Source organism: Aspergillus aculeatinus (assembly GCF_003184765.1).
Source record: "Aspergillus aculeatinus CBS 121060 unplaced genomic scaffold BO66scaffold_54, whole genome shotgun sequence".
Taxonomy (NCBI): Eukaryota; Fungi; Ascomycota; class Eurotiomycetes; order Eurotiales; family Aspergillaceae; genus Aspergillus; species Aspergillus aculeatinus.
In genome coordinates, this window is record NW_020291523.1 from 133,470 (window position 1) to 147,004 (window position 13,535).

Genomic DNA, 13,535 nt, shown 5'->3' on the forward strand with positions numbered 1-13,535 from the left:
GTTAGTGATAAAGCTGACCAAATCCAATAGATATCCTGGGTATTGCAATTCCATGCACAACAGATAATACACTCAATTGCTTTCTGATGCTTCACAGATTATGGGAGTATCCAAGAGAGGAACAGTGTTCGAGCGCTGAAGAAAGATCGTTTCCAAAGCCTGTGCTATAACACCAATCACAATTGACTCTAAATGCGTGCTGGGTTGACCCATGCGTCAGGTATCAATCAATCCACTCGAGTCCTCTTCTGCGGTCGCCCACCCAGATTCAAAGCAGCAAATGTGCTTGCATCCAACCCGGGCGCCGTATGCTCCTCGATGATCTTACGAATCGCCTCCGCGATGCCCCGCGCGATAGGCGGCGGAAACGATGCAATGATCTGAGAACGAAGGGCCTTGTCAGCGCCATAGAAAATGTAATCATCAGGAAACCCCTGGATGCGAGCGCATTCGCGCACCGTGAGAATATCGTGGCGAGCTGTTGCCAGTTAGCGGTGAGTCAAGCACAATGCAACAGCGACTTACTAGGGTGCAGCCAGCCGTGATCGCTGTAAAGTGTTGGCAAGATGATGTTGCTCTCAAAGTCGACGGTTTCAAAGTACGGCCTGTCAGCCGCGTCAGGCAGCTGACCGGTGCCATGGTTGTAGACATTGACCTGACCCGCAGGATTCAAGAATACATGTTTCCCTGCTGTAGGGTGTGTGTCATCCGCCCGAGGGTTCTTAGACTTGAGATGCCCGATCTGCTCTTCGATGCTCTTTGTGTCAAGGTGGGTCGCAGGCCAAGGGACGTCGGAGCAGATGGGAGAGGCAAGCAGGACGACGTATGTCTGACTGTTCGAGATCCCATGATCTGGTAGACGGACGCTGAAAACATGCACTGAGTGTCGTTTCTTCAGGAGTTCGAGAACAGCCTTTGCAAAAGAAGGAAGGTACTGTGGATGCAGAATCCCTGCTGGCTGTATACAGACCAGAAAGTCAAAGTCGTCCTCGCTGGCATTCAGTTCATCGATTATGTTCAGAAGGGGCAGGTCGAAGTCGGGGTCTTCACCACCTCCGATGACCAATGGCCCAGTCTCCGAGAAGATCAGAACTTTCGGAACGCCAGCTTTCACGTCCTGAGGAGGCAGCAATTTTCCGCGTCTCATGTGCGAAAGAACGGACGGCGGACTTTCATCGTAAGTAGTTGCTGTAGGATACCTGGTCTATCATCATGATTAGATCTAGCGATGAGGGTGGGTCGGGTCAGATCTGGAGATTGCAAATTTACCTTCCAACTCATGTCCTGTTCCGAGTCGAATCCCAAACCAGCGATGATGTCAAATTCAGCCTGGGAAAAACCTTCAGCGAGTCCTAGATCCCGTGGACTGAGGTCAATGACAATAGGCTTGGATGGCGCATAACGAGGGCGCTTCCATCGATCTTGACGGGAAAGTAACCCAGAATTTAGTGGCGTGATGCAAGCTGCGTTCGCATCGCTTCTATCGCGGATAGCAAAGCGACAGAAGTAACCGGCACTTTGAGGTTCTGCATGCTTGATTAGTAGGAGAAAGAGACGATCGGACTTGGCGCCTTGGGAGACCTACCATCTGCGGTAGGGAGCAAATGTAGAACAGAGTCTTGAGATGTCAGTGCCTGGGCCTGCGTAATGTCATCAAGAAATATGATTTCTCCATCTGATTTCTGGCCCAAAATCGTGGAACTGCAGAACAAGTTCATTTTCTCGGACTGGGAGTGTGAACCTCGAAGAGAAAGGGGGGCTCGTGGACTGAAATAAATAAAGAGACCCTAGTAATGCAATGCTCTCAGATTCGCCTGAAGGGCTTTCGGTCCGGAGAATGTCATGCACCAGGAAAATACACTGTACGTTTGCTGCATGCCCACCTGAGGGCTTCAGTGTGAGTTGCGAGTATTCGTCCCGTACGAAAGCGTGATTGAGACGCTGACAGGAATACTCCCAATGAGGGACAGCGCTTGCACCAGGCAACTAGGAGACGGAAAGTCGGTAAAACATGAAGACTAGTAATAGAGCATGGCAACTGAGCTTACCTGAGATCTTCGAGGGAAAATCAGCTTCTCAAACTGCACCACAAAGTTATCTGTAACCCATTCATTCCACTCGATCCTTTTACCATGTTCCAATTCACGCTCCTTTGCCAATTCTTTCATTCTTTGGGCGCAGACGGGCAGACAAGACATTGTTTCTCCATCACTGGTAGGTGTACTGTAACCTGTTGAACCAATAGAAGGAACCACTTGAGAGCAGAGACGCCGTGGCCCATACTGTCTTATAGATGTCGTTTCAGGATCCTCGTCCTCATCGGAATACATAATATCGTCTGGCTTTGCATGGAATGGGATGTTGATAACTGCCAAACCATGGCCCGATGAGCGCGGCTCTGGAGCGATGGCATCTGGTGCCAATCCATAGATAGACATATCACGATTTGTCGCGACGAGAGGGAAATATAACTCCTCACTGTCCAGCCCGCTGAACTGAGCCTCGTGAACATTGAACGGAGTAGTCGTCATCTGACAGCCGCAAGCAGCAACCATGACTCCGTCTTTGGGAACCCCATCTTTCACCACAAGATTGTTGTTAGCTATAATTCAAATTGGATTTCTGGCCGCAGTAGGAATGAATGATATGACTGACCAGTCCGAAACAAAGTTTCTTCCTTCAAGTGGGAGCATGTGCTTTCACGATGAAGCGTCACAACATAAAGCAAATTCGGGCCGACAATGTCGCGCAAGAACTCGCTATCTTTACACTTCCAGGAGACTCTAAGTTTGAGTGGCTGTCCTGAAAGCTTGATGGATACCATTCTTGGCATCAACAGAAGGCTATCCCTTGCTGCGAGTCGCAAAGAGCGGACAAGGTCAGGGTCAAGAGGGTTGGTGGATACCATACGTGGCATCGACCGAAGGCTACCACTTACTATAACTCGTATAGAGCGGACAGGTTTAGGGTAAGGAGGGTTGATGACCTGTTCAAGCGTCTGCCCGTAGAGATCCTCAACCAGATGATCACAGAAGAACACACTCTGATCATCAATGTATGGAGTACTCATTTCGTAGCTGAGACATGGTGCCGCGCCATGGGCTGTATCGGACTTCAGGTATTTGTCATGAACCTTCAAACATCGAGTATCTCTACTGAAAAGGACAGTCATGTTCTTATCTTTAGTGGTGACATACTCAGTCGACAGTGTCCGAGTTGCCGAATGCATGGCCAAGCAAGCTGCTAATCCCCGCTGTATATGCCTTGAGAACTGCGTGGAATGCTGCGTTGAGGCCTTCAAACTCTTGAAACAATGTTGTATCTCTTCGTCGGGCGTTCGTACAAGATTGTGGGTCCTCAAAATCTGCCAAGTCTTCTTCGGTAGACCAGCTGGCTTCCGTCGAAGATTTGTGATTATTGTATTAGGATCCTAGTCAAAGCTATGGTTTTAGCGACGATGATAAAGCAATGTAGATGAAGTTCATACTGTTTCCTTCAAGTCGGGACAATAGTAGAACCTTCCAAGGCTGATTTCTGCGAGCCTCTTCCAGATGGCCTCAGCTGTGGGTTTCGCTACACATTTCTCTACTAAGGTGACATCCGCGTAGTCGAAATCACTCTCGAACAAGTCTTGGTATCGAGAAAATGTAACCCAAAAATTCCAATCGAAAGCAGACGCCCATATCCTAGATATGACTAGCGCCTCATCCGTTGGACTTGCCAGAGACTGGCGCCCACGATCCGTTTCTCCTGTCAATAGATTGTAGCCATATCGATATTTTCTTGCTTCGGACGTAGGACGGGAGAGTAGAATACCCTTGAAATACACCCGATCTCGGAACTCCGAATGCAAGATAATGTCCCCATATTCGGTTTGGATAGGTTGGAGACGAAAAGGTTGGAAAAAACTAGGATAAGTCGATATATCCAGATCCAAGGCGACACGCATCCATTCCTTGAATTCATAGGGACTTATTGTAACTCCAGCTGCGCCTTGCCCTTTCGTAATCGACACGCAGACGTCTTTCGAAGGGTCGCTTGCGAGTTCATTGGGCTTTTCTCTGAGGCGAATGTGTCGGCATTGCTCTCTCTTATTGTCGAGAATTGACGCGGAAATGGGTGAGATCTTGCAATATATCTGAGACTTGCACTTGTCCTTAAAGCCGAAGTAGAGTTTGAACCCGCTTGCGACAATCTGGACACGAAATCCGTTGCGACATAGAACCAAGGCAGCAAGCTTGAGACCATCTCCATGACGTCCAGCCAATGCTTGATTATCATCGCCTCGTTTAGTCGTTCCTCCGATATCCAGGTCACGGGCTGTGAGGCGAGCTTCAAAATTGGTAAACACAACACCGCCATATCTTTCTTTGTAGGTGATGTAGCCCAATAGGTCTTTCGCCCTAGATCGTGTGCTATTTGGTTTATAAACGCGGATTTGGATCTCACTCCGAGTGTCTTTTATCTCTGTCTTAAATTCACGCTGGCCGAGATGGAATGAGGAAAGGACGCCGTCCTTCCTATCGTCTCACACACGTGTTAGGCCAAACAAGATGGAATTTGAAAGCCAGGGACTGACACCCACCAATTCTGATACAGTTCGCGAAAAGCGTCTTCGTTGCTCCAATTCTCGACATAGTCCTTACTCAAGCCCCAGGTGTATATCATGGGTCGAAGTGAGCCGTCATCTTCTTCTTGCTCGGGGTCGTGGAAACTACAAGGCTCAGACTCATGTTCTGAGTCCATGGCTGTCGACTTATCATCTGAGCCACTGGAGTTTGAGCAGGAGTCAGAATCATCTTCTGAACTACTCGAGCTTGAGCAGGACACAGAATCATCTTCTGAAGCCATGGTTGTTGAGTTTTCCGGACACTTCAAGAAGAACAACGACGTGGAGTCTGAAAGGCTAGATTTAGAAGGTGGGTTGAGAAGAAGAATTGAGAGATATGGGGTCATGAAAGATGATAGAAGGTGATGGGTCAGGAGAGGAAGCAGAAGGCGGAAGAAGTTGGCGCCTTGGTGAAAGGGAAGATATAAGCGGAGTCAAGTGAGAGTGAATGGCTTGATATCCGCCTTTGCCTAGAGGCGTGGATGCTCTCCCCTTGTTCAAACCTTTAGTCTTGTTAAAGTCAAAGCTTCAAATAAGCCGACAGAGTCTTTCTGGTTGCTCTTAAAATTATTACCAAAGCAGTGTCTTATACTGTTACTAATCGTCATGCTCATCGTAAGCTCCTAGTTGCAAGTTGTGTACACCTCCTTCCACCCATTCTAACGGTGCGACAAACGCCATCTGACTCCAAGAAAACAAAGTGTTCTTTCCTCCAAAAACAAACACCTCAAACCTCCCTACAAATAAACCATCGATCCAAACGCGACTTCCACCAACAACATCTGTCCGGATCGTGATCAGACTTCCCAGCGGCACAGTCACCGGCTCATGTGTGGAGGTTGTCTCGTTGACCCATATACGAGCTGGGTACGCAGGATCATATCCATCGGCCTCGGACACAGACCGGAGAGGATATTCCCACCCGTCCGACATGAAGGTTAAAGAACCATCGGGTCCCAGCCTGAGCGTCGCATCGTCGGAGGACAGAGTAAACGGACCCGTTACGTTCAGCTCTAGCGAATAGTTCATCCCTTTACTCCCATATCCCAAGTGACTTTTTGTCGTGACATTCTCGTTCATTGCATCCCAGCTGACTAGCACTTCCCCATCTAGATCCATCGCTCCAGAAAGCCGCCGATCTAGATTCTGCGCCACCGCATTCGCAGTCAGCACGCGCATAGACTCCGACAAGCTCGACAGATCCAGCTCCTGCCCACGGTTACCCGCCCACACACGAGACGCGAAGGTTGGGATACCGTCACGAAGAGCATAATATGCCTCCAGCTGCGTCGTCGCGTCAGGACCATTGTCATTCCAGGCTGCGATGATGGCTCCCTGAACGCGTCTCGGATCGGGTTGGTTCGTGAGATTGTATGGGTTGAATAACGGTGGAGTCCATTGCAGGCCGTTGCTCCCCCCGAAATTCAGTAATCTCGTATTATTGAACGATGGCGGATATGGAGCAGGGATGATGGGCATGTGGTCATTCTTCAGGGACATGTATGCCCACCAATCTTCGGAATTGATCAACTCATAGCCATCCCTTGCAAGGCTAACCGGATCCGACTGTCCATACTGCCAGTGCTGGATAATGACATTCTTGGAGATGTTGTGGGTGTTCGACGGCTCGTACGTTCCCCAGATGCGAACCTTCTTGCCGGCAGTCTCATTCATGAAGGCAGCCATCTCATTGACGTAGTCAATGTAATCGTCCGCCAATGCCGAGTCGTACTCATCCGCGCCTATATGGACTTCTTTTGTTTGAAACCACGGCAGAAACTCTGTCCATATCGACTTGATCAGCGGCAGTGTATCCGGGTGCGTCAAATTGAGCAGATCCTTCGGCTCCAACGCCAGCTGCGGCTTCCACTTGGTGATCGACAGAGAATGGCCGGGCGCTTCGATCTCAGGAATCACGGTCACTCCACGCTGCGCGCAATGATACTGGAAGTCCTCAAACTCAGCCCGTGACAGTGTCTCATTCTGCCTCTGCACCAGGCCCTGCAACTCCGCGATTTCGGGCCGCAGGGAGAATTGGGAATAAACTTCATACCACGTCTCGTTATGTCCGCGGTTCAACGGGTAGTTGTCACTGCTGTGATAGTGGAATTCAGACAGCTTGAACCACGAGGCGTACGTGCACAAGTCCTTGAGAAACCCGAGAGAGTACCATTTCCGACCCGCATCGAGAAGAAACCCCCGCGTGACCGATGAAGGCGCGTCGAGGGTCCGTCCGGCTGGAACAATCCCCACGTCGTGGATCAGCAACTGCTGGAGAAATGTTCGCGTTCCCCACCACATCCCTCGAGCACCAGAGCCGCAAATGTATGCCCGACCAGCACTGAACACGAGCTCATAACCTTCCTCGGTCGGCTCCTTGTTCTCATTAGTCAAGTTGACCTGCTGAGCCACGTTGTCCAGAAATATTCCTGTTTCGCTATCGGAAAACGCGTCTACCGTATGGAGCACCCAAGACGTGTTTGTCACTGCCTGCAGGTCCTGACGGAAGGTCTCTGCAAACTCCCCAGCAGAGGGAGGAATCAGTGTCAAGCCATTGTCATCCCGACGAATTGAAAAACTGCTGGTGATGAAGATTTTCCTTTCTATCGCTTCGATGTCGAACCCATCTTCTGTTAGTCCAGTTGCATTCCACGCGACAGGGGGAAGAACCTGAAGAGCACACGCAACCGCGGCCAGATAGGGAAAAACCACAAACTTCATGACGTGAACTCGTAGTCGTCAACCATACCGCCGCTATGGAAGTGAGTTCACGAGAAACAAGCATAGCAAGCTGGGTCGACAGTAAACAACCCTCTGAAGAAATCTCTGGAGTGGGGGTTGCACCACGTCCGAGGCGTTACATTTCGATGCGGGGAATAAACAATGCATCCTACGGGGCTGGCCTATTGCATCACCAGAACGATCCCCCAAATGCCGATCGTTCATACGCCAAGAGATGAGGAATGCGGTTGCAGTGTATATAACCGTGATGACAGCTGGCCAGACCAGTTCTCTGTGCAGCAGTGAGCTCCTCTACAATCGTTAACAATTTGTCTTCGCGCTGCCCTGTATCTTCTAGCCGTTAGAATGGCCGTATTATGGCGGGCTGGGTTTTGTTTTCGCATCGGCTCCCACCACACGACCCCTTGCTTAGCCCGAACTACCAGCCTCTCAGCGAACAATCCTAGTACGTTCAGCCTTTTGCGTATCTAGGAAAGCAGCGAGAAAGGCAAAAGGCTGGCCGGAAAATGACGATCATATAACGACCTCTCGCTCTACTGAGGTCAGCGGTTCAACGCCGCAACGAGAATATCCCCTCTCTCGTCGACTGGATACATATATTACTTCTTGACATCTCCGAAACAAGTTTCTCCAGCATCTGGGTAAAATTATGTAGATATCCGTCGCACATATCTCGTCAGAATAAATTAGAGTGCTGTCATCTTCGATGCGAAGTCGGGCTACTGCCGCGACATCAAAGCGCAAGCATCAGCACTATAACACTAGCAAAGCAAGGGTGTGACAGACACAGTGCAACTGTATTCCATCTCCCTGTCCCTAAATTAACACTACTATCCAGATATCAACTGACAACTAAGTTATTCATGTATGGTATAAAAGATCACACTAGTCAGTCACGTGCCACGGGCAATGAGCTTGGAATTGCCAGAGATTGGGAGAAGCTTAACAAAGAGACCAATACTGAATTCAAAGTGCTATGGTATCCAAAGTCGTATTAGACCTCAGGTAGAAGCAACCTGCCTGCCTGCCTGCCTGCCTCCTGAGCCCCATGGAGTACTCCAAACAGCCTTTTGACGTAGAGAAAAAGTGCTCGTTCATCTCCCCAAGGATCCCCGGCAATTTTCGAAATGCGTCCAGCAGACTCGTGGCACCGTGTTCTCCTCATGGAAGGGATGGTGACTGTTTTGCAGTGTAGTCACCACCAGTAATGCGTTTGATGAGGTGTGCGCATTTGCTTCATGTTGGTACTCACGGCTCTTGCTTCGGCGCCAGGTCGGTCTGCACGCGATTGAAGGACATCTCAAGCGAGGGGAATCTCTGCGGGCTCCTAGCGCGGACTCATTTCCAACAATAACAGTATGAGGATGCAGTTGCTGTAGAGCATCCCGTGCTGGGTCTCGCTGCCCGAAGCGCTTGCGGGCGCGCTGGCGGGCGCTTGACAGAAAAGGCCACTTAGCTCGAATATTTTTCGGTATTTACCGGCGTAGCAGCTACGGTGAAAGTGGGAGGAGCATTGATACCAGAGCTTGTCAAACCGAACTCATTCCGGGGATGGCGGTGGTGATGTTAGGAGCGTGAGCAATCGACGCCAGGCTTCGGGCCATCTGCATTTGGTGCATGCTCCGCCGAAATGCCCTGTGTGGAGACCCCGAGCTGTGTTTCAGCATCTCTCCACATTTTCACGGCAGGACAGCACTCGGCATGTTCTCGCAATTTAGTATATGTTGATTATCTCCAGCTGCCGATGATATCGAAGGTGTTTCTGACTTCGGATGTGCAGCTCAATACCTTGGGGGCTGGGTTATATGTAGACCGTGGAGTAGTATTGACATGAGCAGGATGTGTACGACCCTCTCTCGTGGGTTGTGAGCTGGCAAGATACGCGAAACCCTGGTTGAAGATTTCTCTTTATCATTCGCTTTCATGGGGGTGATGTTGGGCACTTCTTTCTCGGTTGGAAGCGAAAGACCGCATGTCAATTCCGAAGGTCATCACCCGACTAGATCACCCTTCTCTGAATTCGGTCGAATCCTATATTTGCGTAACGGACCCCGATCCGGTAGGCCACGTTGAGGTCGGAGAATGTTCATTGTGACCTCATGTGGACTTGGCAAAGCGAGCGCTGATTCTCTGCGTGATCCAAAATGTTGCTCTCTTTCCGTGTGAGAAACACTTTGTGGGCGTTCGATTAAGTGGTACCCTACTGTGTAGGGATTGCGAACACACTCGATTCATGGACGGAACGAGCATTTGTGCTTTCACCGGCTGCATGCGCAGTTCTCACATCCGCGCTGAATGCTAAGGTTTTCGGCCTGCTCGTCGGGGCAGCATGAGATTGTGGAAGTCGTCGCGGATCTGGTCAGCCCTAACAATGGTCTTGTATCGCCATTTGGGCGTTTGCCGTTTTGCTTTGAGCTGTTCTTGCTTGGAGAAGATTTCCTTGTCGTTTGAGGCTCCGTTCCTTTCCTGGTGGCACTCATTTGACAACCCTGCCGCACCACAAACCGCAGCAGGAGTAGCTCCGCTTTTCGCCGATGGGTATACTCTGACGTATTGTAGTTGCATGTCAGGTTCGGTTTGCAATGCTCGCACGACAGGAAGAGCCGACAGTATCTGTTCGAACATTGTTCCTCTGGCCTCGGGATTCACCACCGGTAGGCCGTTGCCATCTGGCATCGCCATTGCTTTTCAGAGCCGTGTAGAGTACTGTATGGATTCGTACTCGCTCGTACGTCGCTTTTATAGCTGTGTCGCATTTTCGGTACGTAGCTGTATCAATTTGTAGAGACTTTAGACGTCAGTATGCAGGTGTAGGCTTTCTACCTGCAGACACTGAAGGCTGACATAAATCCTCTACACAACCAGTCGCCTGACTTGTCCAACATCGCGCTAGAACAAATGATTGGTTGTGCATGATGTTGCCCGCATCGTCAACATTTCTGAGAAATACTAGTGATTACCAAGGTGCAACAAACCGGCGCGAATTCCGACCACAAGTTATTCACGTTTGACCGAGGCGGAGAAGCACTTCCGCGCGAAGGATCTCAGGCGACGTCAAGCTGTTTAGAACCGAGGACATCTCCCATATCAAGTGTCTGTCGGCAACCCAGTTGTATAGATTGGACTGGTCTTTACCGGGGTTCTTGAAAGACATCGACGTGGTGAATTCGTCGTCCTCGTCAAAAGCAGGGCGCACAAACTCCTTGGAGCCGGAATCGGGGCAGTCCTTCGATTCCTCCTTTTTGCAGTTTCTTTTTTTTTGTGCGGATTCCTTCTTCCGTGCGGCCTTCTCTAGGTCGGCCTCCTTTTGAAGAGCGGCTTCGTCACCTCGAACTTCCTTTTCGAGTGCGTTCAAGAATTTCTTCGCGCTCTCGACATGTTGGTAGAGCACTTTGGACGCTGGGATGACGTAGCTCTTTGTTTTGATAGTGTCGGTGGGGTTGTTGGCCCAGTTGTGGAGGTATGGTGTGGTAGGGGGCTTCCCAAATCCGACTTGCCATCCATCGAGGTCCTCCTCCATTGCCTTGGACTTCATTTCGTAGAATTTCTCCTTAAAAAGGTTGAGCGCCTTCTGTAGTGCTTCGACTTCCCAATCCATGGTGGCCTCCTGTCAGAAGTCGACGTCATACACTCGTTGTGGTAGCGGGCGATGGCGAAACCTCAGAAGACCAGGTCGACTCCTTGCTGACCTATGATGAAGGGATGAGGTAGTATTGTATGTATTCAGCCCAGGGACCAGACCCCGATGCTGGTGCCGCAGCTGAAAGAGACACGATCTTTCAAAATCTTTGCTTCTATATCCCAATCATCAAGGATGTGGACGACAGCAAACAGCTCATCATCTACCAGTGCCGCGGGTTTGCCCTTTGCAGGACTTTCGCAATCTTCTTTTCAATTAGCCAAGGTCACGGTTTTCTTCCATGATGCTGCTCCACACCTGCAATGGTCAAAGGGCACAATATATCTGTTGTTCTTCAATTCACGGAGCATTTTCCTCTAATTTAGGCACTCTATGTTTGTCTCCGAGGTCGGCTGATTTCAATTTCCATGGACAGATGGCTTCAGTAGTACTAATAGCGCCCTGGTCTTTGGGGGTCTTTTGTGCCGATTCCAGAACGACTTGTCGATTCGAACACGTGGGCAGACTTTGACATCTGAGCAATTTATTTTTCGGTGTCTTATGGAACGGAAAACGGGCGACTTCCTCTGAAATGCTCTGCGAATGCTCATGTGCTAGCATTGATCTTCCGTGCCCGATGATCAATCGAATTGGGGTAATGCCACTATCACGGAAGATCCGAAATCTCGGTGTATCCTCAATAGCATTGATTACCCTTTCAATTGACTTCCTTTCTGTGGCCGTGATTTCCATCGTCATGGCTGTCGAGGGTGCCAGCACACAAGAAGGAACACGATTGCGTTCCAGGTTCCGCCGATTCTAGCGGACGCCAATATTGAGGCCGATTTGTGGCCAGCTTATTGGCAGTAGAATACCTGCCAAATCTGGAGGAGGACATCGTACGGGTCTCCCTTGGATCGGGGCTTTTGTTCTGGTTCACTATGCCCAGATTCTCGCAAGCCTCTGTATGGTCATCATCATACTGATTGTCTGTCCCATCGAGTCGGCGGTGTTGAAAATTTTGCTTCAGAAATATCTCCTCTTCCTTGTCTTCGCCGGGATTCAATGTTCTGGGTTGAGTTATATTGACTCCGTAGCTTCCAATATCGCTTCTCTTTTGGGATCTCCACGAGAATCGATTCTTGCTTCAGTGGACACAGTATGCGAGAGAACCAAGATGATGAACACGGTGAAAATGGTGCAAGTAAAAGGTACCAGAGTTATTGTGCGAAGGTCTACAACATGATGATGAGCGTGACGATAACATGGATACTGGTCACTGCGAGGGAAAGCTTCTAGCGCATCTGGCGGCCAGGAGTGAATCGAAAGCTTCAGCAGCGGACTTGAGAATCCCCAAAGGTCTTAGGTGCCGAAGTGGCTGATGTTCCGAAACTCGCGTTGGAGACCTCACAAAGAACACACCATCCTTATACTTGCATATCATACAAATCGAAGACAAACGTTCGGGCCGAACGGAAACCGGTTTACCTACATTCTTCCTTCGGTGTCAAAGTCACCGGGATAGTTGGTGGCTCTCTCATGTGCTGTTAAGAGCTTAACAGCTAGGTAAAACCAGCAGTCGGACATGCGAACTCCGTATGGTGGCCAAGTTTGCAGATGGCGGTTGCTTGATGATGGCTTCTCAACTGGGCCTTTGTGCCCCATGGACTGTTCCGGGCATTCTCCGCGTTACTATCCCACCACGCTGATGAATGTGAATCTGCGATATTTTTGTTTCTTGCTCAATGAGGTTTCCAGTCTCGAGTGCAGTAAATTAGAAGTCCCGCTGAAGCAAAGCAGTGCGGGAAGCGCCGTTCATGCTGCCATCAAACAAGATCATCACCGGTTTCTTTAGTGAGAACCTCCACATCACTAGTCTTAGATCCGCGCTTCCGTAGCTTCCGAACTTTGCCAGCGCTCAGTTGATAGTCTCATCAAGAATGATGCTGCTCTTGACCAAGACGGTAGAGCCAGGCTGATCGCAGCTGAGGGCTCATAACCCGTTGATGAAATGGTGGATCTGTGAGTGGACTCAAAGCTCTAGCCGAAGTGACTCACTTGCAGTGACCACAAACCCTTTTGGCCGAAGTCGGGTCACCGCACTGCGGCAGCCAGACCATGCTTGTACTCGCAAATTTCCGCTTCTCAGTTCTAAAGGTCTTGACTGCTTTCGGTTTGCGATCTCTTGTCTTGTCCTGTTCGGCGTCAAAGCTGGCTTATTCCACGCTGTGATTCTGTGTGTAGACCGACGTGTGAGAAACTGAAAGTTCAAGCCACGTGTATCTCAGTGGGCTACAACCAGACCAGTGCATGCCTGGTTGATATTTCTGAGCGCAAGGCTTAGCATCTCTGTGACGAGCATAACAGCAGCCGCCTTGTTCCACTCATGCAAGTACGCCACTCGGTAGGATTAACTCCGGTAAAGAAACCGGTCAGCTCTAGTCACAATGATTCATCTCGCAGCACACAGTGCAGCATGCATGGACGATCATGGCGTCCGGATCCAGACTCAAAACGCGATCGTACTGTGTCAGGACAACGCCCGCAACCTCGTGCTTGTTCATG

At 50.0% G+C, this 13,535-nt stretch overlaps 3 protein-coding genes across 3 annotated transcripts; all 3 read right to left on the reverse strand.

Annotated features, from left to right (window-relative positions):
* Window positions 1–2,018: 2,018 nt before the first annotated feature.
* Window positions 2,019–4,746, reverse strand: BO66DRAFT_332326 (uncharacterized protein; the record flags this gene model as incomplete). The annotated part of the gene is made up of 4 exons (XM_025644132.1): window positions 2,019–2,531; window positions 2,939–3,430; window positions 3,488–4,516; window positions 4,582–4,746. The coding sequence occupies 4 exons, from the start codon at window positions 4,744–4,746 to the stop codon at window positions 2,019–2,021; spliced, it is 2,199 nt and encodes a 732-aa protein (XP_025499887.1).
* Window positions 4,747–5,206: 460 nt separating this feature from the next.
* BO66DRAFT_460599 (beta-N-acetylhexosaminidase) lies at window positions 5,207–7,382 on the reverse strand (the record flags this gene model as incomplete). Its single annotated transcript, XM_025652306.1, has 1 exon — window positions 5,207–7,382. Exon 1 carries the CDS (start codon window positions 7,328–7,330, stop codon window positions 5,207–5,209), a length of 2,124 nt encoding a protein of 707 aa, XP_025499888.1. The 5' UTR covers window positions 7,331–7,382.
* Window positions 7,383–10,352: 2,970 nt separating this feature from the next.
* Window positions 10,353–10,950, reverse strand: BO66DRAFT_460604 (uncharacterized protein; the record flags this gene model as incomplete). Its single annotated transcript, XM_025652307.1, has 1 exon — window positions 10,353–10,950. A coding segment is annotated over one exon (598 nt), but the record flags the coding sequence as incomplete, so codon positions are not given.
* Between the last annotated feature and the right edge of the window lie 2,585 nt (window positions 10,951–13,535).